The sequence below is a fragment of the Lonchura striata genome, chromosome 6, assembly GCF_046129695.1.
Source record: "Lonchura striata isolate bLonStr1 chromosome 6, bLonStr1.mat, whole genome shotgun sequence".
Classification (NCBI taxonomy): Eukaryota; Metazoa; Chordata; class Aves; order Passeriformes; family Estrildidae; genus Lonchura; species Lonchura striata.
The window spans coordinates 7496587-7523347 of record NC_134608.1 but is presented as its reverse complement, the minus strand read 5'-3'; the positions used below and the strand labels follow the sequence as shown (position 1 = coordinate 7523347).

At 40.5% G+C, this 26761-nt stretch overlaps 1 protein-coding gene across 1 annotated transcript in view; it reads right to left on the bottom strand.

The window, feature by feature from the left end:
- BRF1 (BRF1 general transcription factor IIIB subunit) overlaps positions 1–26761 on the bottom strand; it is a 170802-nt gene that overhangs the window by 33761 nt on the left and 110280 nt on the right. The window contains exons 12-15 of the mRNA XM_021554502.2: positions 13965–14026; positions 11748–11829; positions 11594–11649; positions 9517–9773 (exon numbers count right to left, since the gene is read on the bottom strand). Of these exons, the coding sequence (XP_021410177.1) occupies positions 9517–9773; positions 11594–11649; positions 11748–11829; positions 13965–14026 (457 nt within the window). The remainder of the gene's footprint in view (positions 1–9516; positions 9774–11593; positions 11650–11747; positions 11830–13964; positions 14027–26761) is intronic.

The window sequence follows — 26761 nt, the reverse complement described above, 5'->3', positions numbered from 1 at the left end:
TCACTGTATCCTTTAAATTGTCTGGGTTTTGACAGCTGCTGAGCCAAGCAATGCCTGGGAAGAGCTCTCAGGGCCAGAGGTTCTCCACAGCAAGTCCCAAGGTCCACATATTCTGTGCTCTACTCTGTGTCTTCCCATCTGACCTCTGTGACAGCACAAGTGTTCTGTTCATGAGCAAAACTTTGGGGGAGAGCAAAAGACCTACAAAAAGTTGGTGGTTTCCCTCCATCATACTTTGTAGGTCACAAAGAAAGGCCCTGTATGAGAAAGAAGGAGATGAGCTGCTCTAGAGCAGGCCAGGAAGTGTCCTTGGTTCTGCATATCCTGAACACAGCAATGGGTTTGCTCAATCCATGGTCTTGCAGCACTGGAGGAAAGGGAAAATGCTGGGCAGAGATTTCAGACTCACAATAAATTGGAAATCCAACAACAGAAGAAAAAGTTAAATTTGCTGCATGTATCTTCCAAGACCACATGTAGAAGTTATCTCAGAATGTTTCAACCTATATTTAGCAACAACTGCAGCCAAGGTAAAATTGAACTCAGCGAGTGCACCAGCAGTATCACTGGGTAATGGAACAGCACTTACATAAATGACTAAGTTACAGCACACTAGCTGATTTAAAACAAATTATGTGGATGCTGTTGAATATTACGTGAGCAAATAGTACTTCGAGTTTTTAACAAACTGCTGCAACTTTCCAAGCCTTTACCCTGCCATGGTGAAAGAGCTGCACTCCTAACCACAGAATGGCTGCCAGCCATCCCATCTGGAAATGCCTGCACACAGCAAGGAACACAAAGCTTCATGTGACTGCTTCCCTAACTTGGGTATTGGCCTTGGTAAAATAATGTATGCCATACTGCAGTAAGGGCAAGTTAATATTTTGTTTGGTTGGCTCCTTTCCCTTCAAGATTTTACAAATACTCACTGAAGACTCAACTTCACTGACACATCTAAAACACATCAGACACACACTTCCTGTGGTTTAAATGGGAAAAATGAGCAGACACACACTGTAAAGATCAACAAGCAGACCCTGCTGGAAAAGGGGTCAAAGAAAAATCAATTCAGAAACGAATCATTTTCCACCCATGAAAAAAATATAGGAAAAAGAAATCAGAAAAATCTACAGACTGAGAACAAGCATTTCACAGTGCTGAAGCCCTCTCAGCCACAGGACATGCATCTCCAGGGTTTGATAACAAGACACATAACACTTCCAATTTTTTGTTCCTTCCCACTCTCCTCATCCCTGCACGACATATAACCATATAACTATTTTTGCTAATACGCTATAAAGTTCAAGACACTGCACATACATATTTATATTGTCTCCCATTAAACCCACTGAGTGTAATTTGGAAGAAAAAACTCGTAGAGTCTTTTCTTATAACCAACCTGAAAATGAGAACATAGACAAACAAGGCACTCGCAATCCAACTGTCACACAAAATTATCTTCTGGGCTCAAATTGCTCCTATTTGGTTTTAAAATGCAAGAAGAAATTATTTCAGACAGTCACCAAAAACCCCTCTGCATTTTTGTACTGCCCAACCACCCCCCTCCAAAATCCAACAGAGGGATGACTTTCTTGAGTGGGAGGCAGAAAAGAAATATCCAATTTATATTAAACAAACAAAAAGGCTGCTGTAAAAATAAGGAGACTTGACCTGGGTCTGGGCCACAAGGTCAAGCTGGATCAATGCCTTTTTAGTTTTAAATTGAAGGCATTCTAATAATTTGGGATAAATGGAATAGAGCACTGGATTTGGCAGATTCTTGTTATTCCTGAACCACTCACACAAGTCTAGATGTGTCCTCACCCAATCTTGAAGGCTTTATATATGTATATTTCTCAAAAGTTCTCGTAACTGCCAGTAAATGACAGCTCAGGAATACTCCTCTGCAGCCCCAGCAGACAATGCTCCCTTATCCTTACACTAAACCACATTCTGACAGCATTAAAGGTCTGTACTATGGAATTTGAAAGCTCTTAATGAATGATGTACAACTAGGGATGGATGATTTGCAGCATCACTGAACTTAAATAAATTGGTACAGGTCACATCAAGGAGGCTTATTTACATTATTTCCCCTATCACTAAGCTATTTTTTCTCCAACTGTATTTTACTGAGTGAGGATACAGGAGAGTTAATTGCCATACTGAAATTCTGGCATTTTATTCCAGAATTCAGAAACTAATGAACCCCAAACTAGGATTTTTAACAATACTCATTTTACTAATATAACAGGCTAGAAAATATTTTAAGTTGGTTTCTCTTGACTCACTGACAGAACAGGCATGAAAGGGGAAATGATTCACCTCCTACAGAAGGAAGGAAAGAACTAAAGGATGAAGGAATGAGATTTTTGCTAACCTCACCCTAAGAAATGTGACAAGAAGTTCAGAGATGCTGGAATGAGCAGGGAATGACTGCCAGCAGCAGCTCCTGCATCAGGCTGGGCACACAAGCCATGCCAGGCAATGGCAGGGTGGGAGCTCCCTTCCCAGGGGTGCAGAGCACAACCAGTGTAACACTCCCCATACATGCTTCAGAGCTTAATGCAGCTGTATTTGGAGAGGTATTGAGCCTGACAGATGTGAAATAAAAATGCTATTGTATCAGGGGGATTGATCTTCACAACAGTCTGAATAATAAGCATCAATTCCTGACAAACACCTGACAGCTTCTGTAAGGACAGGTTTGGGAGAGTTGTGGGGTTGGGGGAGGGTTTGGGGGATTGCTTTGTTGAGGTATTTTTGTTTTGCTTTGGGGATTTTTTAAAAGAAAAAATTATTCTTTCCTTATCTTTCTGTTCTAGCTCAGTGTCAAGAAAAGTGAATTTCAGGGTAAAGTAATAACCTGCAGCATAGTTGCCTGGACCCCAAGCTGGCTCCTGCCTCCCAGTCTCTCAGTGGCATTTCCTCAACTCTGCATCCTCTCAGAGAGTGGTGTTACATGCAGAAGATGATGCCTTTTTCCTCCTGTGTCCTCACTGACTGAAGAAGGAAAGACTGCTGGTCATCACATTTCAGCACTCTCCTTTAAAACAAGTTGGGTCAGATCCATTTCTCTCCCTTTCTTGCCTCTGCTTCATCTCGTTATTACAAAAGGCTGCTTAGCTCACAGGAGCAGCAGTAACCTGCAGCATTAGCCAGGTCACAACACTACAGGCTTGAGCAGATCCACTCCTCAAATCAACTGTGAACAAGCAAACTCCAGTGTCAGCTCCTTTCAAGGTCATTCAGGAGGCTCTCCCCCAAAGAGCTAACTTTAATAAGGAGATGCATGACTTAAAAGGCAAAACCCTGGAAGACTTGAATTCATTTTATTCCTTGGCTTAGCTTTTTGTAAATAAAATACTAAACATAATTGGTATAAGCTTGTCCTTCTAAAAGTTACAAGATTGGAAAATACTGGTAGGATTTATTTAAAGTGGAGGTACTTATCAAATGTCACCGTTTTCCTGTTCAAAATGAGTAATCATTTTGATTAACCTTTGATTTAAATGATTATATACCACAGCAAAGCAGAAACACACATGAAAATACACTCCAAAGAAACTCTCAAAGCGCAGATCACATAAGAAAACAGTTATGTCCAAGTGGTTAGAGAATTTATTTACCATGTACACAATATTCAAATGAAAAACTGACTCCACACACTCCCACCACGTGTACCCAGGAATCACAGTGCAGCCTGAACCCTGCAGCCAACATGAGACTGCTCCCATACAAAACACTAAATAATACCTAATAACAACTAAACTATAGAAAAAACTCCTAACTACCATCTCAGCAAGGAATCACAGAATCTCCTGTAAGAAATTTTATTCTAGGTGGGAAATCAGTGTTACCCCTTTAGTCACATATAAAAAGAAGGCCTAAAGTAGCACAAGAAAAGAAATAAAATTTAATATCTCACTTTGAGTAAATACACATGAATTCCAAACCCTGTAACAGAATTCAAAGCAGACAGAGAAAAACAGGATATAAAAGTAAATTATACAAAGAGTCTGAATCTGAAAAATAAAAATATATGGTAGAAAATTAAAGCATAGTAAGATCTCATCTGAAAGAGCCCATTTGTAGAGAGAATGATCACCAAAGCCAGCATGGAAAAGACTTTCAAAAGCTTCATATCCACCAAACATAGGGATCTGTCCCTCTTCAGGAGCTTTGCTTCATCACCAATTGCCAACCTGTAGGCACTGGTTGCAGACACCCACCAGCCCACCAGACTCCACTGTACCACTTGCAGACAAAGAACCTTTAAGATACCCATTCTCAAACTTTTAAACTATTACTGTAATGTCATTTTTCTTAACAAAAAAGGTTCTGAACCAACAACTCTCTTCTTGACTCAGTGAATCAAAAGTGCTCTAGCTTTTATAATCACCTAATAACTAATACAAAGGTTAACTAATACAAAGGTTTTAAGATGCTCAGGAATCCCTTAGATTATTCAAACTGAGCCTTGTTTCATGCTGGTTTGGATTGGCCTCGGTCATTTGGGAAACATGAGCTGATGCTCCTCCCCTCCACAAATACCAGTCTCATAACGTAGAACTAAAAATATTGTACATGGAAAAACACATTTCCTTTGGGTTTATGAAAATCAGTGACAAGCCATGGCCAGTGTAGAATAAGCATTCATAGAATCATGGCATCATAGAGTAGTTTGGCTTGGAAAGCCAAATAGCTTTCAAAGGTCACCCAGTCCAGCCCAAGGGACAGCTTTCACTAGACCAGGCTGTTCAAAGCCCCATCCAACCTGGCCTTGAAGACTTCCAGGGATGGGGCATCCACAGCTGCTCTGGGCAAGATCCAGACCTGCAGCTGAGTTTGGAGCCTTGCAGAGCAATAACCCCATCCTGGGTACCAAACAGGGACAGCCACAAGCAAGGGTGGGGGCTGAGGGAGGCAGCTGAGGGCCTCTCATTGTTTCCCCAGGCTCCCTTGGCAGTGTGGCATTACAGGCCCCTCCAAAGCATCAAAATTAGGCTTCTGCCCATATTTACTCTCCAGGGAAAAATGTTTCCAATTAGAGACAAGAAAGCATCCAGCAATTTATCAGGGTAAACAAGATGTCGCATGCTAGGCTGCAGAAAAGCATCACATACATTCTCCCTAATAAAGAAGATTTTTCTGGAGTTGTGACACCAATTGAAAGCCTAACAAAAATTTAGCTGGAGCAGATGCTAACTGGAGCAGGAATTTGAGCAGCAGAACAAGTCCCTGGTACTCGGGCACAATTCTCAATACCAAAATTCCAAAGCACAGGTGGAGCCATGCACCAAGCTGTACTGGCAATATGGATAGTCAGCAAACACAAGGGAGACCGTGGAGAGAATTTGGAGGTGGATTTTCAAATCTAATCAGATCTGAGATCACTAGCAAGGGTTTTTGTCATACTCATAGCAGGCATGATTTGGTTTGCTATTATATATTCATATGGTCTCATTCAGAACAACCTTGTTTCATTACAACAGATTCCACTGTGCTTCACAGTCCTGCTTCATTTCTTCCAAGGCAAATTCTTCAGGAGATTAACCTGACACATTTACTCCCCTGATAATGGATCCTGTCTTTTCTGATATCATTACCAACTTCAGGCACATAGCAAGAAATAGGCATAAAATTTTTTAAAAGTAGTGACTTGAAAGCTTTCTTGTTTCCACATTTTCTTGGTACAACACATTTCACTTTACAAGTAATGTTGTAAAATTCAGCTCAAGTAAATATAAAATAAATTATTAAGCCTCTAACCAAATACTTCCAGTCCTAAAAACCCTCTTTATTGAACTTGAAGTGCTCCAGTGCATGGTACAGCTCTAACTACAGTTCAAATTTTAAGAAGCTTGAAGTAGCAATTGTTCTTTTCTTGGAGTTCAACATATTATTCTTATGTTTCATATGCAAAGAAGACATTAGTGAAGATAAACTGTGCAACTGGTAATTGAAATTAGAGTTGCAACATCTATTATGGTAGCATCCACTGTGCCACATCTTCAACATACTGGGAATGAAAAGGTTTTTGCATATGAAGCCCCAGTCGTGATACTCACTGGAACAAAAATGCAATAAGAAATGGAATGAAATACATTTATATGACATAAAGCTTCCTAAAATTACTTACATTGTCATTACTAGTCTTCTACCATCTTGACAGATAAATTAAGTAAACCCCCAGTACAATTCTGGGAGATGTGTCTGAGGAAAGTCAGGCTTTTTCTAAAGCCAGTTTCCTTCTGAAAATGCAGATGTATATAATATCTGCCCACCTAACAAGGAGAAACCTGCGTGATCTTTGGAAGAACTCTTTGAATTACCTTCCTATCAAAATTGTAGAATTTACCAAACATTTCTGAGATTCCAAAATTAGGATTTTTGATAAAATAAATCATAGATAAAATTATATTGTCTTTGAAATCCAGGTAACCTTTAAGTGATTATAGTATCAAGAAAGCTCTAATAAAAGGGCCACCAACTGAAAGACTATCCACTTCAAACATATTCCTGGGACCTGCTTAGCATTTCAGCTCTTTAAGAATTTCTCCCAAATCAACAACTTTTTACAAGACTGTAAAATTTGCCTATCATTAACACATCAGGAAACAAAAGCTTTTCTGTATTTTAACTGATTAACACAGTAACTGCTACCTTATGTGATATTAAAAAAAAGAAAAAATACCCAGACATTGCACCCTCTCTGGTTGGGGTACCCATTCTTTAGGGATAACCTAAAGCTCTCTGTGTGGAAATAACAGCACAGACTATTTTAGAGCAAGAAGCAATTAGAAAGATGGAAATTAATATCAACTTCCTATTTCCTATTTCAGACTGTATATGAAGATGATTTCTAAGACATATGACAAACTTGGCTACATCATCTGTCCAAATCTGGTGTGGTAAGTAACATGACTTAAAAGAAAAGCAAGAAACATATTTATCTATATATATTAAAAAAATTTCCATTTTTATATTGTTACAGGAGCACTGCTTTAATCACCAAGAATGAATACTGTAACTTGGCACCTGTAACTTGGTACTCCCTGTACTGGCATCTTTTAATTGGGATCAGGACTAAAGAAATAGCTCTTTAAAATCTTACTAGAACTCCAGTGAACTAAAGGACTGGATGAAAGCCTGGTTATCCATGGTGATAATGCAGTCAGATGCAGCTTAATAAATATTTAAAATACATAAGATAAATATGCAGACCTGTAAATCACTACAAACCAAAACAATAGATGATCTTTAAGGTCCTTTCCAACCCAAACCACATGATCCCATTTCTTCAAATGCCTCCTGGAAAAAGACAGATTATCTGCTTCATTCATTTTCTAATGAACAATGTTCAGGAGTTTTATTATTATTAATTGCATATAAATTATCATGATTTTTGTATCCCTGGGAAAGTATTTAGCCATTCACCTCTCAAAGGAACAGTGCTGAACAAAAGGCAATGAATGCAAGGCATATAAGAACAATGCAGAACACAGAAATTTATGCATGCCATTTAAAAGGCATGGCATTTAAAAAAAATCAAAAGTATGTTATAAATCTTTAATTATAAGGAAAAAAAAAAAGTCCAACTAATGTTTGTCAAGTTCTTGATAATATTTAAGCAAGAGCACTGCCTACTTCAGGAGTGCAAAATCTTTTCAGCTCACTTATCTGCATGTATCCTCAACCTCCTCTGAAGTGTTCTGCTGCAAAATTCATTGTATCTGAGATCTGCTAATCATCATCAGGAAACTCTGTTATGCATCCTAAGGATGCACTTTAGGCTCTCAAGAGGAAAAATAAATACATTTTATTAGCTGCTTTTGGAAAATACTGATTTGTATTTATTTAGAAACCTTTTCAAGTTGCACCACTGTTAAATTAAATATTTATGGCATGATTTTCCAAAGAGTTTAACACCTGTTCAGAGTTTTACACGCCGACTTCAACAGCAGTTCCAAGGGCCCAGCATTTCTGCAAACCTCAGCAGTGACAAGGTTGGGATGTGGCGAAGGAGCTTGAGCTTGGATGTCACTGCTTGAGCTCTGAAATGCAACCAGGATCCTGCCCAGCCCCTACTTCCCACCCAGCAATGCATTTCAGACAACTGAATTGGTCCTACTTTACTGGAAATACCAGAAATATGACTCATTAACACCTCTTAACTGCAAATAAAGCATAAGCTAAATGCTGTTAAATTAATCCTCAATGCATCTTCCCAGTCCTTTGGGAAAGTTATGTGAACTTACAGGGGAGCCTGAAATCCCCAGTGAGTCAACAGCTGGAAAGCAAAGCTTTTGATACTGAGAATGAAAGGTTGTATGAGGATGAAGCAAAAATATAGAATAAAGAAGAAAATATGTCTGATACACTGTAAAAATCAGTATCTGGTGACAATGACTTTGGCATTTGGCTTCTCAGCTCAAACTGTAGCCTGTGCCTCTGGCCTCACTGTCAAATGAAGTTAAAATAAGGGATTAGGTTTTGCCATCCTTATTCTCCTCAGCTTCTGAGGGATTTGCACTTCCTATCCTTCCCAGCATCATGTTTTCAGGTACCCCATGTATCCTGCTCTTTCACAAACAGATGTTTTTTCACATTGTGTAGGTGGCTGCCCTCCTGCCCTCCCAGGTCCCTTACACAGTTTCAACACATGCCTAAATCTGAGCAACTGTGCAAATATAACATTCTATATTTCAAAATTAAATACCGATATTTCCTTGTTACACTTAGCCTATAATTCTGGCAGTAAATAAATAGGCAATAAATAAATAAATAACATCTAAATAAGAAATCACTATATGTCAAATATTCAAATTATGATCCAACATGACTTCATAAACCACAGACAGATAAAACAGTTGAATACTGCAGATTGGACACATCAATCTCCTTATACATTTTACTGCACACTACAAATCTGCCCAGCAAGTTGAGAATTTCTCTCATTAAAATAGGAGCTTTCATCACACTATAAAACATTCTCAAATGCAGACCAGAAAACCGACAAGCATATTTACTGTAAAGCTTTGTATTTGTGTCATCAATTAACAACAAAAGTTTGGAACAAAACTAAAATAAAAGCTAATCAAAGCAGCTAGCTGTCAAAACAGATGGGAACTATAGTTTTCGAATCAAGCAAAAAGGAAAAGCTTTCAAACATTTAGTGTCACGTCAGCCCATAAACACAACTTAAAGGAAGGACAGCAAATGTCAGGATTTTATGAAGAAAACGTGTCCCTGACTGATAGATTCACATTTATGAATTTCCAGTGATTTTGTGGGCTTTTTGGCTTCAGGACGATTAACTCACACCAAAGCAGACCTATGAAATGTGAACTGTAAATAAGGTGTCGCCACAACAGTGCAGGCAAAATAAATAAAAACAGAGCCTCAACATTATTTTAGCCTGAAACAAATGCTTCAGTCCCTACATTGTCTGGCTCAGAAAGATACATAGACAGTCTCACAGACAGAGATATAAATGAACAATTGCAGTACCTTTTTCCCACACTGTTTACAGGGTTGGCTATATTCCTACTGGCAATAGATTTTCTTCTTGACAGCTTCTTGGTGTTGGTGCTGTCATCAGTGCTGTCATCCTCTTTCTTTGGTGTGTTACTTCCTTTGCTGTTCAGGTCCCTTAGCACATTATAATTAATTTTACTTGAGATTTTCTTCTGTTCTAACATCTTTTCAATTGCCTCTCCTGCTGTGCTGGCTTGAATTGGCTCCCGCTTCTTTGCAGATTTCTTTGGCTTAATTAAAATATAAAATTAGTGATATAGATACAAGCAAAGTTTCCATGAAGCAAAAGGGCAAGCTGCAGTGCAGCAGTCCTGGCCCAGGTGCTCCTGATGTGGGGGATGCAGGTGATTGTGCCCAGGCTCAGCCAGTGCTCCATCTCCTGCCACTCAACGGGATCAAAGGGTCTCTTTTCTCCAAGAGATGAATGTTTGCTTTTCTGCCAAATGCCCAGAGAGTTTATTAGAAATTCTTTACTTATTAAAGAGAGAGAAGAAGGATGGGCCATTTTTCACATATAAAAAAAAAAAGGGGGGGGAGTGAACTCCTGTTACAGGAATAGGGCCCTCACAGCATCACCCAGCACGGAAATAAAGAATCTCCCCTGCTAAAACTGCCTTTAAAGCCAGAGTGAAGCTGGGCCACACTCCCCAGAGCACTGACAACAACACGGAACTGCGGCCGCGTTTCTGATCAGATCTGAAGGCAGCGTGGGAAAGGCTCTGCCCAGCTCCTCCTCCAGGCTGAAAAGGGCCCAGAGCAGAGCAGCAGCAGCTCCCCAAGCCTGGGCTGGCATGGGACAGGCAGCAGGAGCTGCAGGCACGGGAGCTCTGTCACCTGCAGCTGCCTTCCCCTGGCACGGGCTGCGAGCTCAGCTGATGCTGTGCAGAGCCAGGCAAGCAGGAATGACACCACAGAACATTTCCAGCCGTGGCCCGTGCCTGGGTAGGTACGGAAAAGAAAAGGAAACAACTCAGAACCTCTGTTTCTCATTTGGCATTTTCCTATTCAAAGAAAGGTTTTAACACCAAGCTCTGCAGGAGATTTATTTTTTAATGGATAATAGCCCCTCTGTTTACCTACATGGGTCAAGTGCTACCTTGAAATTGGAAAGCACCATATTAATCAAGTTCTACTCGAGCTGTCAGAAACAATAAAAGGTTAGAGAAAAACTCCTGTGCTGTCCGAACAAAAAAGTGGGTGTTTGGGCTACTTGGCAGTGCCAATGAGTTATACAATTTTGAAAATTGCTGGTAGACTGCCACGTCTGCATAAACGCAGGATGAATGAGAAACTCTGAAGTATAAAACAGTGTTTCATTGTCTGGTTTTGTTTTTATTGTTGAAATACCGAGGGGAAGCAGGAAACTCTGCCTTTCGCATTAGTTGGAAAAAAAGATAGAGGATATACACTGTAAAAACTAACATGGTTTTAGCTGCATGTGGAAGATTTGAGTTGTCACTTGCTCAATTACACAAAATACTAATGCTGTAAATCGTGAATATATGGCCAATTAGGCTGCTTTAAACTGCTAAACATGGAGACAGGACATGCCATTTGTTAACATAACCGTTGCATTCTTTATGAAAGGTAGAACAAAATAGCCCTTCAAGTGACTATAACAAGGATCTGTTCAGTTCTTCATAAAGAAATCATTATTGTAAGAGCAAAGAAAGCTACTGAAGTTATAGCAAGTACAAACAAATCCCCATGCACACGTTAAAAAAAAAATCAGACATCTTAAAACCTGTATTTTAATAAGCAAGCAATTAGAACAGCAATCATAAATGCAAAAAGCTAGCTCTGACTTTGACATGCACAGAATTTGCTCATAATAGCAATTTAAAACAGAAGTTTGGGCAAGGAAGTGTTTTACTCACCACCTAAAAAAATATAGCCTTGCAATTCAGTAACAGCTAGATGTACTGCAGCTTTTGCTCCTTTAGTGGTGACCTGTGCCATTATACCCATACATCTACATGGAGCTGATCAGCAGATATAATGAATTTCCAGGACATTTTCAAACAGACACAATTAAGACTTAATTTAATACCTTGTGCTCCTTATAAATGCCAAGTTCTTTCTCTTTTGCTATTCTTGCTTCCTTTTCTGAAAGATGACAAAAGGGTAACCAGCATGAAAATTACACAAGACTGCATATTTTGGCAACACCAGCCAAAAGGCAAATTTCAGTCCTACATATTTACCTTTTTGTTCCTTCAAATAATCTGCATTTTCTTTCATCCACAGCTCTGCTTTTATCTGAGCTTCAGCTTCATTAAGTATATACTAAAAGAGAAAACAAATTTATCTACTTTCAGAAATCAAATTGAAAACCACAGAGCAAAACTGAACTCAAAACTAATGGCAAGGTCATTCCATATCTCATTTTTAAATATACATTAAAAGAAAACATGAGTGACATAAGATAATCAGAGAGTATTTCTAGCAACATCTGAAGCTGACAGAAGCAATAACCTGTTTTCAAAAAAGAGTGCTTGGTTTCCAAACTATGATGAAGTGACCAAAAACCATCCAGGACTCATTATACACGGTCTGTTAATTAAACAAAAATGATCCTGGGTTTATGATCTTTTTCAGATGATACAAGAGGTTATCATGACAACGTGGTTGTCTGAAAGTAATTCTGTGTGTTGATGGTGGTCTGTAATTCAAAACAGGACGGGAACCATTGCCCTGTGCAACCAAAACAAAAACATATGTCTTCTGGGTAGGTTTCTGTGAAGCTTTACACAGAATTGCTGAGATTATTAGTTCAATGGCCACATCTGTGTGAAGGAAACCAGCTCAGATTGCTGGAGCTTTAGCTCTCTAGATTTCAGACAGCTGGGCTCAGTAACCACATGTAGATGTTTTGCAGTTAACTACACCTAGTCTCTGTAACCTCTTTAGTGGGACTGGAGCTGTAAAATCCATCTAGGACTATTCAGATGAATCACAGAAATAAATAGAGAGATAGGTAGCAATTACTTAATTGTAGATGACCTAAATGTAAAAATTAACCCAGTGTTTAGCACAATTGCCAATGAAACAAAAGTTCTCTACAGATGATGCTGTTTGGGAGTGAGAAACAGCAGAATGTAGAAGACAAATGAGGCCATCCATCATGAACAAGACACTTCAGTTTTAAGCAGTGCACCTGAGACTTGCAAAATTATGTTTAAGTGCAAGAAAAGCAATCTGAGGTTTCTCCATCTTTTGGGTCTGAGCATTCAAGATTTTCTCCAAAGTAAGATGTACATCTAGGATTTCATAAGAAAAATAATTCCAGTCAAGTGAAACTAATGCAGGGAGGAGTCCTTTCTCCAAGGGCTAAGCAGGAGAGCAAATGGTTGTGCAAGTCCTGGTTGATCAGACCAATATTTTCACTCTTTCATCTGCTTCTATTAAAAGTGGGCCATAACAGTAAAATCTACTTTTCCCTATCTCAGTTATTCATCTCTCTTAGGCTTCTAGAGATTTCATAATCTTGGACTTACAATATTACAGTCTATTGCCACAGAAATGAACATGAAGTCATAAAAGCAGAGTTATGACCTCATCACAGAGCCTAGGAAGAGCAGAAAATGTGTTCTTCCCCTGTGGTTGTTTTAATTATGGACTGGCTGTGGTGAAAAACCTCAGCCTTCCTGCTCCCTCCATTCAATGTCTGCTCAGATCATGAGACCCTAATGCCCAGCCTAGCAAATCCCACCTCACAGCTATGTTTTGGAGATCACTAATTCCTGCGCAACCTCATCAGTCTCAGTGATTTTGTACCCCAAAATGAGTTTTTAGCACTGGCATTATCTGCTCAAATGACACTGCAAAGCAGCGTGACAGCTGGAGAGGGCATCAGGCTCAGAGGGCTGGAGTGTGGCGTGTCCAAGTGCTGACCAGCTGTGTGGTCTCCAACGAGCCCTTTTCCACAGCCATGGGTCTGTCCCACTCAGTCTGTATGTTAAATGGGATTTTTTGCTGTCACACAAATAAAAATAAATCCAGAAAACATCACAGAAATCTTTGGAAATACATAAGAGCGACACATACTGGTTTTACAGTTTGGTTTCCATGGCAGCCTCCTATGTTGAATCTATCTCAATTAAATAATGAATGTAGAACTCCACCAAACTTTTTAAAGTTCTCCTTTGGAATAAAAGACATTCTAAAACATAATTATTCCAGCATGTTAAAAGCAAGCAGCAGTAGCAGCCTCATAAATATATATGTAACTTGGGCAAGGAACACCAAATTCACGTTTGCATGAACATTAGATTTCAGATCACTGAAATTGCTCAAACCTCTCCATAGATCAGAGAGAAGAGGCAGTTGCAGAGAGGATGAAGCAGGTAAAAACCATTTTGCTGTTCTCAGATATCCAGACAACCAGGATAAGAGACACCAGGGACAACAAGGCACCTTACCCGATCTATTTCACTGTCGTCGATTCCACTCAGATCTAATTCTCCATCCCCTGTATTCTCACCTAGAGGAAAGAACACATTTTAATCAGCCCATATGTTTGTCCAATACCTATTGCAACTTAAGTTCTACAGTAATGTAACACTTCAGGACTGTCCTTCAGAGATTTGCATCCTTCTGCCTTCATCTGGGTGGTTTAATGTGTTGCTGAGTATTTTCAATACAGAACTTCACACACAGAAATTCACCACATTGGATTAATTTACAATTCAGGAGCCATTAATTTAAAATTCAGTCTTCATCAGTACTAAAAATCTGCCAGAGACTTCCAGTCGCCTTTTGTTCCACCCATTTTAATTCACAGCCACAAATGTTCAGCAGGAAGCTGGGGAAATGATTTCAAAAAGATGACCACTTTTCTTTCATCATAACAAAAATTTCTCTGTTAGAGCATATAGGTCAGTAATTTATCTGTAAATTATGACTTAGAAAATATTTTCTATTTTCAGGGAAGCAGCACAGACCACTGCTGACAGCTACACCACGGCTTTCTTCTTGACTTTCTGTAATTACAATTTCACTTCAATTTTTCTAGTTTTGATAGTTATTAAGACTTCTGAAAACAAACTTTCAAATATTCCATCCATAAAAAAGCATAACAGCACAGAACTGAGGCTTAATTTGGGACTGGAACAGCGTACAGCTGCAAAACCTGATTTTCCACATCACATTAAAGAACTATAGTAATACACTATTAATGTAGTCCAGGTAGAGAAGAAAACAATTATTTAACAAAGACTTATGCTGGGGAATGAAGCAATCATCTTGGTCATCTCCATTACATCTAATAAAGATCAAACAAGAGATGACCTCACTAGTTCACTTGCAGAAAAATATAAACAAATTAAGTTTCAACAATCAACAATAACAAATTAAAACCAAAGTGGTGCAGAACAGCTTGGCATGTTCACAGCTCCCACTCCCCAGTACTGGGGATGTGCCTCCCCACAAACCAAGATATTTGAATGGATTGACTCCCCAGCCTGGTGCTCCTGCACAGTGCTGGACCAGCAGAGGGTGATGCCAGGATCCAATGGCAGATCATGGCAACCAAACAGTAAAGTCAAGCAAAGCTTGGAATTAAGAGCATTCCCAGAAGATAAAACAATGATCTGCTTGGCAAAAGTCAGGGGTTTAAACCAGTTGCCTGAAGTATGTGAGATCACAGGGCTGGGAAGCCAACCCAAACACCTGGTTATGAATAAAGTCTGAACTTCCTGAGGGGGTGCAAAGGGTTATGGCTGCTCAACTCAACAGACATTCCCTGGGATCAGCCACTGAGCACTCACAAATGTCTTTTCCAAATCCACCTTAAACAACCAGATATATATTTTCCACCCCAAGCCACAAGCAAAAAGAGTTTTAACCCCCCAAAAATGTCCTGTCACAAAGAACAGCATAGAACCACAGAATGGTTTGAGTTGGAAGGGACTCTAAAGATCATCCTGTTCCAACTCGCAGCCATGGGCAGGGACACCTTCCACCAGACCAGGTTGCTCAAAGCCCCATCCAACCTGGCCTTGAACGCTTCCAGGGATGGGGCATCCACAGTTTCTCCAGGCAACATATTCCAGTGTCTCACCATCCTCACAGTAAACAATTTCTTTTTAGTATCCAGTCTAAACCTTCTATCAGTTTGAAGCCATTCCCAATTGTCCAGTCACTCCATGCCCTTGTAACAGGTCTCTCTCCAGCTCTTTTGTAGCTCTTTAAGGTACTGAAAGGCTGGAGATGGGCCACCCTGAAGCCTTCTCCAGGCTCAACAATTTCAGTTTTCTCAGCTCCTCCTCATAGCAGAGGTTCTCCAGTCCTCCATAACACTATGATTTGATTTTTTTTCCCTGAGATTGTCTTATAAAAGTAGTAATCAGGTTTACCATTTCAGATAACGCGGTGCTAATTTGACCAAAAAGGCTTTAAAGAACATTTTTCACTGTCACTACATTTATAAAGTAATTGCATTAGTCTCAGGCACCAGATTTACTTTACAACCCTTTTTCCTCAAAATACTTTAGAAGTGCAGAAGATTTTATAATAACTACATAATTGATCAGTACATATGTTTTTCTTCTGGTCTGATCTCTGCAGAGTGCAGTAAGAGCAGAACTTTCTGCACCAGTGCCAGCAGCTCCTCATGCAGGCACACCCTGCTACCAGCCAGGACATGGCCAAGCACTCCCTGGCTTCAGGATGGGGAGGAAAAGCAAGGTGACTAAATACATAATGCAACTGACTGGCATTTTTTTAGCAAAGCAAAATCATTCAAAGCATGGAGAGGAATCACCCAAGGGAGTGCAGGTTGTTCTTCAAGACAGTACTGTACATCTCTCCTGCTGAAACTGAGACAGAAACTTCCAGTGAGCAAAATGGCTGAATTTTCACCAAGGAAAGGAGCAAATACTGAAGATGTCTGAGACACCTTCCCAGGAGCTGGTCTACCTGGGTCCAAGAATGTTCCATCACATAAAATAAAACAGCTCAACAGCAGAGTGCAAGGGGAGCCCAGACCAGGATAACCTGGCTCCTAGGCTGGAAGGAGTTCATACAAAACTGGAACTTGAACTGGGTCTCCCATATTCTGGGTAGCACTTTAACCACCAAGCTGTAGGACAGAAGGGGAGATGGCCTCCTAAATGCATTATCTACCCCTTGTTTCCTCAAGGGGAGGATAGTTTTTTTGGGAGAAAATCCCCGATTTTTCACTATGGTTTACCTGCAATGAAAAAATGATTTATTTTTCTTCACTATTCATTGTACCACATAAACTAAATTGGCCACTGTCGACACAGACTTGGAATTATCAACAGAGAAAGATGGAGCCAACCTTGAAATCACTAGTAAGTTCTGAAAATCATAGGTTAGAAAACCAAAACTTGGAAGTGGTGATGGACATACTCACACTGTTTAATTTTACATAAAATTGATCCCAGTATTAATTGTAGTAAAAATCGCCAAAGCATCCTAAAAAAAATAAAACTATCCCACTGAAATCAAGCTGTCACTGCTTTTCATCATTATACACCTTGCTCTTCCTATACCCCAATATATTTTTGGATCAGAGGTTTAAAATTTAATATGTCACAGTACAGTAGGTGCCTGTTTTCTTATACAGCCCTAACATGCCAGACTGAAAACGCTGCAATTTCAGGCACCATGAACAATTTCACTTGTCATTTTAAATATAACTTGTTACTGAATTAGGTGCCAGTTTTTCTCATTGGATCAATTAGCAACAGGGACAGAAAACTCATTCTCCAACTGTTAAATTGCAGAGAAGAATCCAGAAGCAAGTTACATGTAATAAGCATTGCTTAGACCCCCATAACAGCAGCAGAGGGAGTAATTGCAGGATATCCCTCTGCCTGCAAATCTTCCTTTTTCCTGCCATGGAAATAGGCATTCATTAAATGAGTTTTTCAGAAGCAAAGGTGCCTTCAAATCCATAGTTTAATGCTTTCACTGAGAAAAAAAAAGTACACATTTCATTATAGAATGCCACTTCAAAATAAAACACATCCATTTTGGCATGAAAATTTCCATGGCTATAGTTTCCAACAGGAGTAGACCCTACCAGCCACAAATATTTGTCTGCTTGATGCTACACAGCTCACTGCAGGGCATGGAAACCAACCCATTGCTTTTTTATATACCAGAAAGATCTTCCTAGCTGCTAAACTTTTCAAAGTGATTTCTAAATTATCATTTTCTCTTTTAATAAAAGGGTTGAAATGAAACATTCGACAAAATAAAAACACAGATGTGGCCAACATCTGGTCCAGCCTCTTAAGAGCTTATTTAAAAGCAGTAGCATCACGTGGCACAGCTCTGAGACATCATGAATTTCTTCTGGTAAGAAAAACAGCCACTGTACTGCAGGGCACAGGCAAAAAATAAGTTGGGCATTAAGAACAACAACACTCCTCCCCTTCCCTCCAAATCCAGCTGTTAAATGAAAGGATCACCAGGAAGAGTTTAAAGCAAGGACCAGCCTACTCCATCTTCACCCAACACCTCTGTAGCAAGTGGAGGAGGATGGGCACTTCAACAGCTTTCCATCAAGGGACTGAATCAGCTACATTCATATTACCTAAAACCATCAATCATCCAGCAAGCTCCCCAAAAATTTAAAAATAAACTGCCCCCCAAAGCCCTCCCTTTACAGCCTTCTAACATCTTTCCAACCAATTCCAGTAGACATGAGGGCTACAATCAGACACTGGGGATTAGGTTTGTAAACCTGTAGGATTATTTACTGTTCTTGTCATTACTAAATACACACTAAATCATCTTCTAACACACCCTCTGCCCCTCTTCCTACCTCTGTGCAGCCAGTTAAATGTATACATAGTGCACTATTATGGGGATTTATTACAGAAGAATCATTCCACCCAATATATTTTAAACCCTACATTTTTAAAAATTGCCACGTGAAGAATATGTTTTTCTGTTTCTATTACAGGAGGCAGCACTATTTATTGCTCTGCCCAGATAAGAGGATTTCCTTACAGACAGAAATGGAGGCTGAACACTTCCCAGGAAATCCTCTAGAGCAGATATAATAGAAAGGCACTCGGTGCTCTGGTCCTATGCAGCAAATACATCCTTCACCATACCATTTTACAGCAAAGAGTTTAAACAAAGAACCTTTCCACCTATTTGGCACAACACCAGACACTAAGCACCTCCAGTATTCGAGAAATACTTTGGGGGTAGAGCACAACAAAATCTGAAAAGAGTTGGGAGATACATTTTCAGCTACAAAAATCCTTATGCAACAAACCAAACAACCTGAGCCCGGGGCAGCAGGAACACTGGGATTGATTGCTGCTCTCCAGGGAGGGATTAAATCCAATGGGAACCACAAAAAGCTCCCGCAGACCATCAGAGGGACCCAATGGGCAGAAATGCTTCAACATCTCAAATTGATGAGCGATGCCAGTGCCACTTAGGGGAGTGAGAAGGGAAGGCAGTGGCTTAGAGACAAAAAAGGTACTGCACAACCACACCAGGATATAATTGATTAGCTGATCAGAACCCATCTGGAGGGGGAGATAACTGATTTACCAGAGGGATGAAGGGAACAGGCATTAAGGGTGTGTAACTGGGAGAGGAGCAGAGCCAGGCAGACAAAGTGCCGTGGAGATGGTGCTGCAGGGACCAGGCAGGGAAGAGAAATGGATGTGAAAATGCTGCAGCAGCACAGAATGAAGTACAAGGATCAATGGGTGTGCAAACAACCACACCACACATCAAGGCACAGAGCAGAGTCTGTGGGGCCATGTGAGCAGAGTATACTGAGTTTCACTAATGCAGGGCAGGATTTTCCCTCCAGAGCAGACTGGGAGGTAATCCTGGCTGTTTTAAGCTGTTGCCAGCCCCACTGCTCCAGGTAAAGTGCCTCTTTCTGCAATCCCAGCCTGCAAAACAAAACGTAAGGAGAGAGCAAAATTAATTGCACTTGCTGACGAAATAAGGTCAAAAAACACAATGTGCATGCTCATATTTAGGAGAAAATGTTTTTTTACTTTATTGTACCCGGAGCCACCTTGAAAATTACAGCCTACTCCTTCACAGTGCCAAATCAACACCAGGATTTAGGTCTGGCGGTGTACGGAGCACACGAGGCCACGCACACAGCATAAAGACAAATGAAGTCTGTCACTTTATTATTTCCTTCTGCCAAGGCGAGGTTAAGGGGTCCTCCCCAGCCAAAGCCAAGTTTCCAGCCTGCTCGTTCCTCAGAGAAAGCAAACACATCACAGCACACGGAGCGAGGCCCCATCTTCCCAGAAACATCCGTTCCTGCCAACGACGGGAAGCGCTGCCGGCTGGCACCGGCTGCCCGGCAGTGCCAGGGCACACAGCCCTGCCCCTGCAAGGTGCCCACTGGCCAGCTCCTCACACTGGGAGCCTAAGAACAGAGACCAAAATGGTGCAAATGAAGGGCAAAGAGGGGTAAGGCGCAATTTAATTTAAAAAAAAAAGGAATTCCACATACTCTGCTATTGCAGCTGTGCAAGGTCAGCCTGTACAAAAGCTGGGATGTACAAGCTCATCAGCTATTTTCTCACTCCTGTCTACTGAAAATAGGACTTTCTCACAAAGCAAAACAGAGTAACAGGGGCAGCCCGGTCTGGTTTGCAGGAACTGCATTGGGCTCATCTGCTGTAGGCAGATTTTCCTACAACATTGAGCCTTAATGCAGCACAGAACTAGAAACCCATCTTTATTAAGTGCCTGCTTCCATTTCCCCACATTGAGACTCAAGGTGCAGATGCTCTGTCTGTCCTGCACAGCTGAGTGACACCCGACAGCCTTCCCCCATCAGCCCCCTTCCTACAGCGGTCTCAGAACCATTACCCCATCACAGGAACGGAATTTCAGATTCCTGTGCTGAATGATATATGGGAATAAATTATGAGAAAAGCTTTTGCCTGCAGTCAATCACTCTCACAGAACTTCTATTAGATAGTGAACATATTTTTTATAAATTAAATTTCAATTTTGAAAAAAAAGCACCTAACCAGCAACCCTGCTGCTTTCCTGAGAGCACATCCATACTGAAACAAATGCTATTGTTTCACCTCCATGGAGAACTAATGAAACCACATCCTCCTCATATTTTATATCCAGTTAGAGGTTATACCACTCATCTAACAGACATGGGAACTTGTTGACTTAAACTTAATGCTTCAGAGAAACAGTTAATCTCTCAATTCTATCCAGAAATCCTCCCTGCAATATATATTTTTTCAAAGCAGGTAGTACAAAACCAGTCCAGCAATACACAAAACCCTTCTGATTCTGAAGAATTTTCTTTGAAAAGGTAAGCTCATGTTCATTGAACTACATAGCAACATAAAAAGCCCTTAAGAAAAAAATCCTTTCAACCTCCCAAAATAAATACAGCTTAAAATTAGGCTTTTGAACAGAAGAACATCTTGACACTGTACTCAAAACCAGCAGCAGATGTTCTTCTTCTGGAATAACGTTCATGCTCCCCCAACACCTTTGGAAAACAATGAAAAAGAGCATGGCTTATACAACCTACTTGTTGCAACCTGTCGTTCTCTTCTGAGCTCACAACCCCGCTGCCATGACTGAGTGCTCAGAGAACGGCTGCTCTGAATGGTATCAAAAGAGTTATCTTTTGCTGATGGAACCAATAACCAATAATCAAACTGACCAATACTCACCCAGAAACATACTACCTAGCTACCACAAATGACATTTTTCAGTGCCAAACTTTGGAAACTGTAAGAGCTCCCATGCACAGACACAAGTCTTCTCCAGCCTGTAATTTCTGCACCCAGCAGAGCCAAGACTGACCAGGGCACTAGTGCCAAAAGTGCCACACTCACACCTCAGCCTACATTCATACATCCAACTCCTCCTGCCTGAAAAATTATGGATTTAAAACTTTTTAAAATTAAAACTGTAGAGACAGATTTCCCCTGCTTATTGTGCTTTTCCAGCCGATCACCAATTCCCTGCTGTATTTTCCTCCTTTGCCTCTTATGCTGTTCTTGGCATCTTTTCTCCCCTTTCCCTTCCCCCAGCCTCTGTTTTGGTTTTTTTTTTTTGTGCCTTCTGGCCTGTATTTTCTGCATTTTTTAAAAATCTGTGCAGGGGGATCCAAGAGTAACAGTTTATACAAAGGGAGAGACCAAGGAGAAGAAGTGATCAGCATCTGAACCAGGTCCCCTCTCCAAACCCCACAAGGGCAGAGCGCTGCTGTTATCTCTGGCGGAGGGTGAGGGCAGTCCAACACCCTGGAGAGCCAACAGCAGAAGCAGCCAGGCTCAGATCCCACTCCAGCTCACTCTCCCCATCCTGACAGACCACTCTGTAAAACAGCAAGAGCACTTTACACCCGAGCCAGCCACGAAGGGAACAGCTGGCTTCATGTTTAAGTGCTGAAGCATAATTTCTGTAACTCACCAGGTCTTGCTGTGGGCACTAAATGCTCTGCTGTCCGTCCCTGCAAGCCCAGGATCCTTGTCTGGCCAGCACTCAACCACCCCAGCACATGTTTTATTGAGAAATAAATCTCCTCCTGTAACCCCCCAACATCAAGTAAAACACAATGGTGAGCTCTGCACTACAGAGAACATAAATGCAAATCCTAGATTTTTGTTTGGACTATTCTAGTTGTGTTGTTTTTTTTTTAAATTGTGAATCAAATTCTGTTCCACCAGGAAAAAAAATTAAATGTATACAGCCATATAAGTATACAACATACACAACCTAATCTAGTGGGTGGCATCCCAGCCCATGGCAGGAAGTTGAACTAGATGATCTTTAAGGTCCCTTCCAACACAAACTGCACCAAAGAATTGCTCTGGGTCAAAAACAGCCTACAAAAATAACTGACCCAGATGAGCAAACAAGTGAAATGAGTAGAACTTAACACTTTTAACTTGTATCTAGTACCTGTTACCATCTCTTAGCAAAGGTGGGCTGATTTCTACCCCCTCCTTTGAGGTTCAGAGCTCATCTATAGTAGATCTTGCTGGTAGACCAGCCACTAGAAGCCACCCAGACCACAGAAATGCTTCAGCAAAAAATTATTAGCATTAAGACAACATCAAAACACAGAATATGAAATTATATACCCAAGTCTTTATTTAGAGGAAAAAAATCAATTTCTGTCCAGGCCATTTACCACACTGTCCAGGCGGGCTGAATGGTGAGAAGCTGTTAACTGAAAGAAAATTATTAGGTAAGAAATTTCTCATTTTGTTACCCAGCTTCTTCCTTCCTTCATTGCTAATGAGAAATAGCAAACAGGGAATTACAGAGATGGGGAGAAGAAAGATAAGATAAAAAATTATTCTTATTATTAAATAGAACAACAGACAAGATCAGAAGCCCTATCAAAAGCAAGGTGGGAACCTGGCCCACAGGAAATCCTCTGAGGTGGATGGGGGCTGGACTCAGAGCAGGTACCAGGCAGAGCTCCATGCTGCCAGGACCATCAGAGACATGGAGCAGAGAGAAAGGACACAAGATCTTGACTGGTTTGGTGATCAGGATCACCAGTTGGGGTTTACAAACATGGAGGTAGGAGATACTTGGTTTGAGTTCTTAAAAGTTGGCAGCTACAGAAATGCAGATCTGTGGTGACAGCGTCAGCCATTATGCAGCAGAGACCTGCAGCCAGCACAGATCATGTTTTAAAATAAAAATTACAGCAGTTGCACTGTTTCTTGTTAGAAGAAGTGCTATCTTTTTGTCTCTGACTATGCCTAATGGCTGAGAAACACGTAGGTGATAAAGTACTTCTCTGCAGGAACTCCTGAGGAGGATGGGCTCCATCTCTCACCTCCTCCTCCTCTCCCCTGCAATGAACCTCTTCCCCAGTGCAGAGTAGACAGAGGAGAAGGATTTTAACATTTTGCCTGCAGCAGCTCTGAGGCCTTGGCATTTGGACAGACTGATCCATAAGCACAGCACAATTAGCATGTGTACTCCATATGCTTGAGATCCATCCATTACAGCGCTGCAATGCCCTCTGACACTGCAACTCTCCAAAAGGAGAAAGTTGTGGAGAAGTTCCTGGAGAATAATTTGTCTTATCCTCCAGGAACAGTGGGAAAAGGCACTTTTGTGCACTGAAGGTTGTGGTGGAGCTGGAGAAATAACCTTTTCCCACCAAAGCCCAGCAGCGTGATTCACCTATAAAGCACGGAGCTGGTTTCAAAGCCAGCCTTTCAAGCTAATGGCTATCAGAAAGGCCAGCCATCTGCTTGTGCAACCTGTCCTTATGATTAATCTCAACATCTGACTTGTATATAAAGTTTATATACTAACAGGACTATGCTTCATATGTCATTTTAGCTATGTTCTGCATTGCTGATTACAGTTTCTCCTCAATCTGGCTATCCTCTCCAGGTTACAGGCACACAAAGGACCCTGCTTAAATGTTGATCAGATGCAAAGCAAAGCAAAGACTTTGGAAATATTTTACTAAGTCTTAAAAACCCAGTAAGCATTTCAAAGAGCTTACTGGAAAAGATAGGTCCCACATCCACATGTAATTAATTTTTTATTTAAATATATTAACTTGGTGTTGCAGAGGCAGAAAGTAACAAATTATGTCTCAGTCTGGAAGGGCTCATGGCTCTTTCTGCCATGCAGCCATTTTATTGTACAGCATATGGCATAGTATCAGAGTTGTTCTTTAATTAACTGAATAATGATACTTTCTGTGGAGGTCAATCCAGGTCCTCCAAAATACACAGTACTATAGCACCCATTTTCAGGAATGTGAGCACATGTCCACAGCCCACTGGGAAAGAGTGATGTTCTTTTCTTGTATGAGTTCATTTAAACACATTCAGTACCACAGGTAATTCTCATCTCTCTGAAATCAAGAAAGTTTATTTTGAATTAACAAAACCAGAGTTGTCTTTTGAAAATAAGTTCTGGATAACACTTTACTATTTCATTACAAAATCCTGACAGATAATGATTTCAAATTCAGATCTTCTATTCTTCTATGGAATAGACATTTATTTATATATTATTTCTTTTATTTCTTTAAGTAAGAATAGATGGATTGTTCCTTATGCTAGTTTTAACTAGGCAAATTCTTTCCATTGCAACCTTTAGCATCATGAACTGTGTAGTGAAATGAGCCCAGGATAATGAGCTGACAGAAGGGACCAGTGAGGGAAGAGCTTGCAAGATGCACAGACAAAAACCCTGTCTCCTGAAGGAGTAAAATTTTAAATCTTGCTAGCAAGATAAAGCAGAGAATACTAAGTCCAGACAAAACACTCCCACGCAATTCCCTTCACGCCATCAAAACCAACATAAAAATCATTAAATGCTAAAATAAAGCCAAGCAAAGGAACATTTCTGTCAGCAACTGCCAACTGAAATGAATGACCTGGGTTGAAAGCGTTTGCTGACGTAGCTACAAGTTGCCACAAAGGCTTGAGAGCCGTGGCAGCAAACTGGTCTGTGGAGCAGCTCAAACCAAGACCGAGGGGATGAAGCTGGAGCTTTGACACTCCAGGATTTTTTGGGAGCAGGACCACCTGCATCCCTCCCTCCAAACTGTGAGCAACAGAGCCAACATCAGGCCAAGTCACTGCTTCAGGCAGCAATGGAAAATTGCCCAGGAGTTCTGGCCTTTGTCCAGAGGAGGTTTGCAGGTCGATGACAGCACCTTCTAGCTCTGGCAGCACTGACAGGCACCAGTGGGGCTGTGCCAGGATCTCGGTACCCCGGCATCACCCGGAAATCCAGCAAAGGAGCACCCAGAGGCTGTGCCAGGGGCTGCAGAGGCACGGATCCCAGCATCTACATCCACGAAAGTTTAATTCTCAAGGTGTTTCTCAGCTGCTACCAAGAGATAATTTCATCACCACAGTGACACTGCAATCAACCAGCTTGGCTGACCGAAATGAATATGTTATTCTGCATTTTGCCCAAAAGGAGAGGACAGATTTGAACAATACAAGTCATCTAATCATCTAAATCACAGCCTTAATTGTGCTGGCACTTTGAAAAAAAAAAAAAAAAGGAAACAAGAACAACAATTTCAGGCTTTTGTGTTAATTTTAGATGCTACATTTTCCTTTACTGTAGTAAAATCAACATTAGAAATCTTTGGATGCAGCAAAGAAAGTGAGGAAACTTGCCAATTTTTGAAGAATCAACAATTAATATTATAGCAATTAATTCAGAAGCGCAACTACATGATATTGTAGGGTTCCCTGTGTGTTCTCTCCAAGTGCTTAAAAATTTTTTCCAGCAACAAAATGAAGTAAAAAATGTTCTGTTTATTTTTTTTTTCTAAATTACTAGTATTTCAAACTCATGCTGGTATTTGAAAGTCAGTCTGGGCTCTTCTAGTTATACATCCTTATTATCATAAAGATTCTACAATTGGAAATTACTTTTCGTGACACTTAAGCCAAAAAGAAAATAGCTGTATTGCATCTGCAGAACCAAAAGTAGTAAATTGCAATAAACATTCATCTTTGTCAGTGGCTCTGCAAACCAATCTGTTCAGCACGAAGGTGCCATTTTTACACAGTTGCTTTATTACTACATAATTATTGATGGATCAGCCAAGTGCTCTCTCAAGGAAGACCAATCTTAAAAACGAGCTTGTTAAAAATTTAAGTGTAAACCTTGGGATAGAAACTAGCAGTTAGGTCTCATCTGATATAAACTTTTAAAGAGGAAAAAAAAAAATTGGAGGGACAATTTTGAAAAATGCTATGTTTGAGGCAGGCATGAAATTGAAGCAGACAAGAAACTTTAATGTGATAGAAAGAAAGAATTGGGGACATCTGTACTGAGAATAAGTTGTAAGAAGCAAGAGGAATTATCAATCTAGTGATGTGCCAGCTCTCTGCATTTCAATTGCTTCACAGGCCATACCATAAAAATTGTTTGCAATGAAAGAAGCATGAAGCATCCCTAGATTTTATTGCTCCCAGTGATATTTCCCCCCATTTATGTGTGTACACCAGTTGTAGCCTTTCAAGTACAACACTGTTTCGTATTAGTACCTGTTTAAATTACCTGCCCACAAACATCGTTCGGTGTTCAAAATGCCTCACTATTAAATTTTCTGTTTCAGTCAAAGTACTTCAAGAGTTTCTATCAAGCTTTCAAAGGCAAGGAAGTTTCATGCAGGTTTTCTGAAAGTCAAGATAAAGCAATAAACTTTGAATTTAAAAGGAGGCTTTTTCAGGAGAGAATTTGGCATACCTTTTTG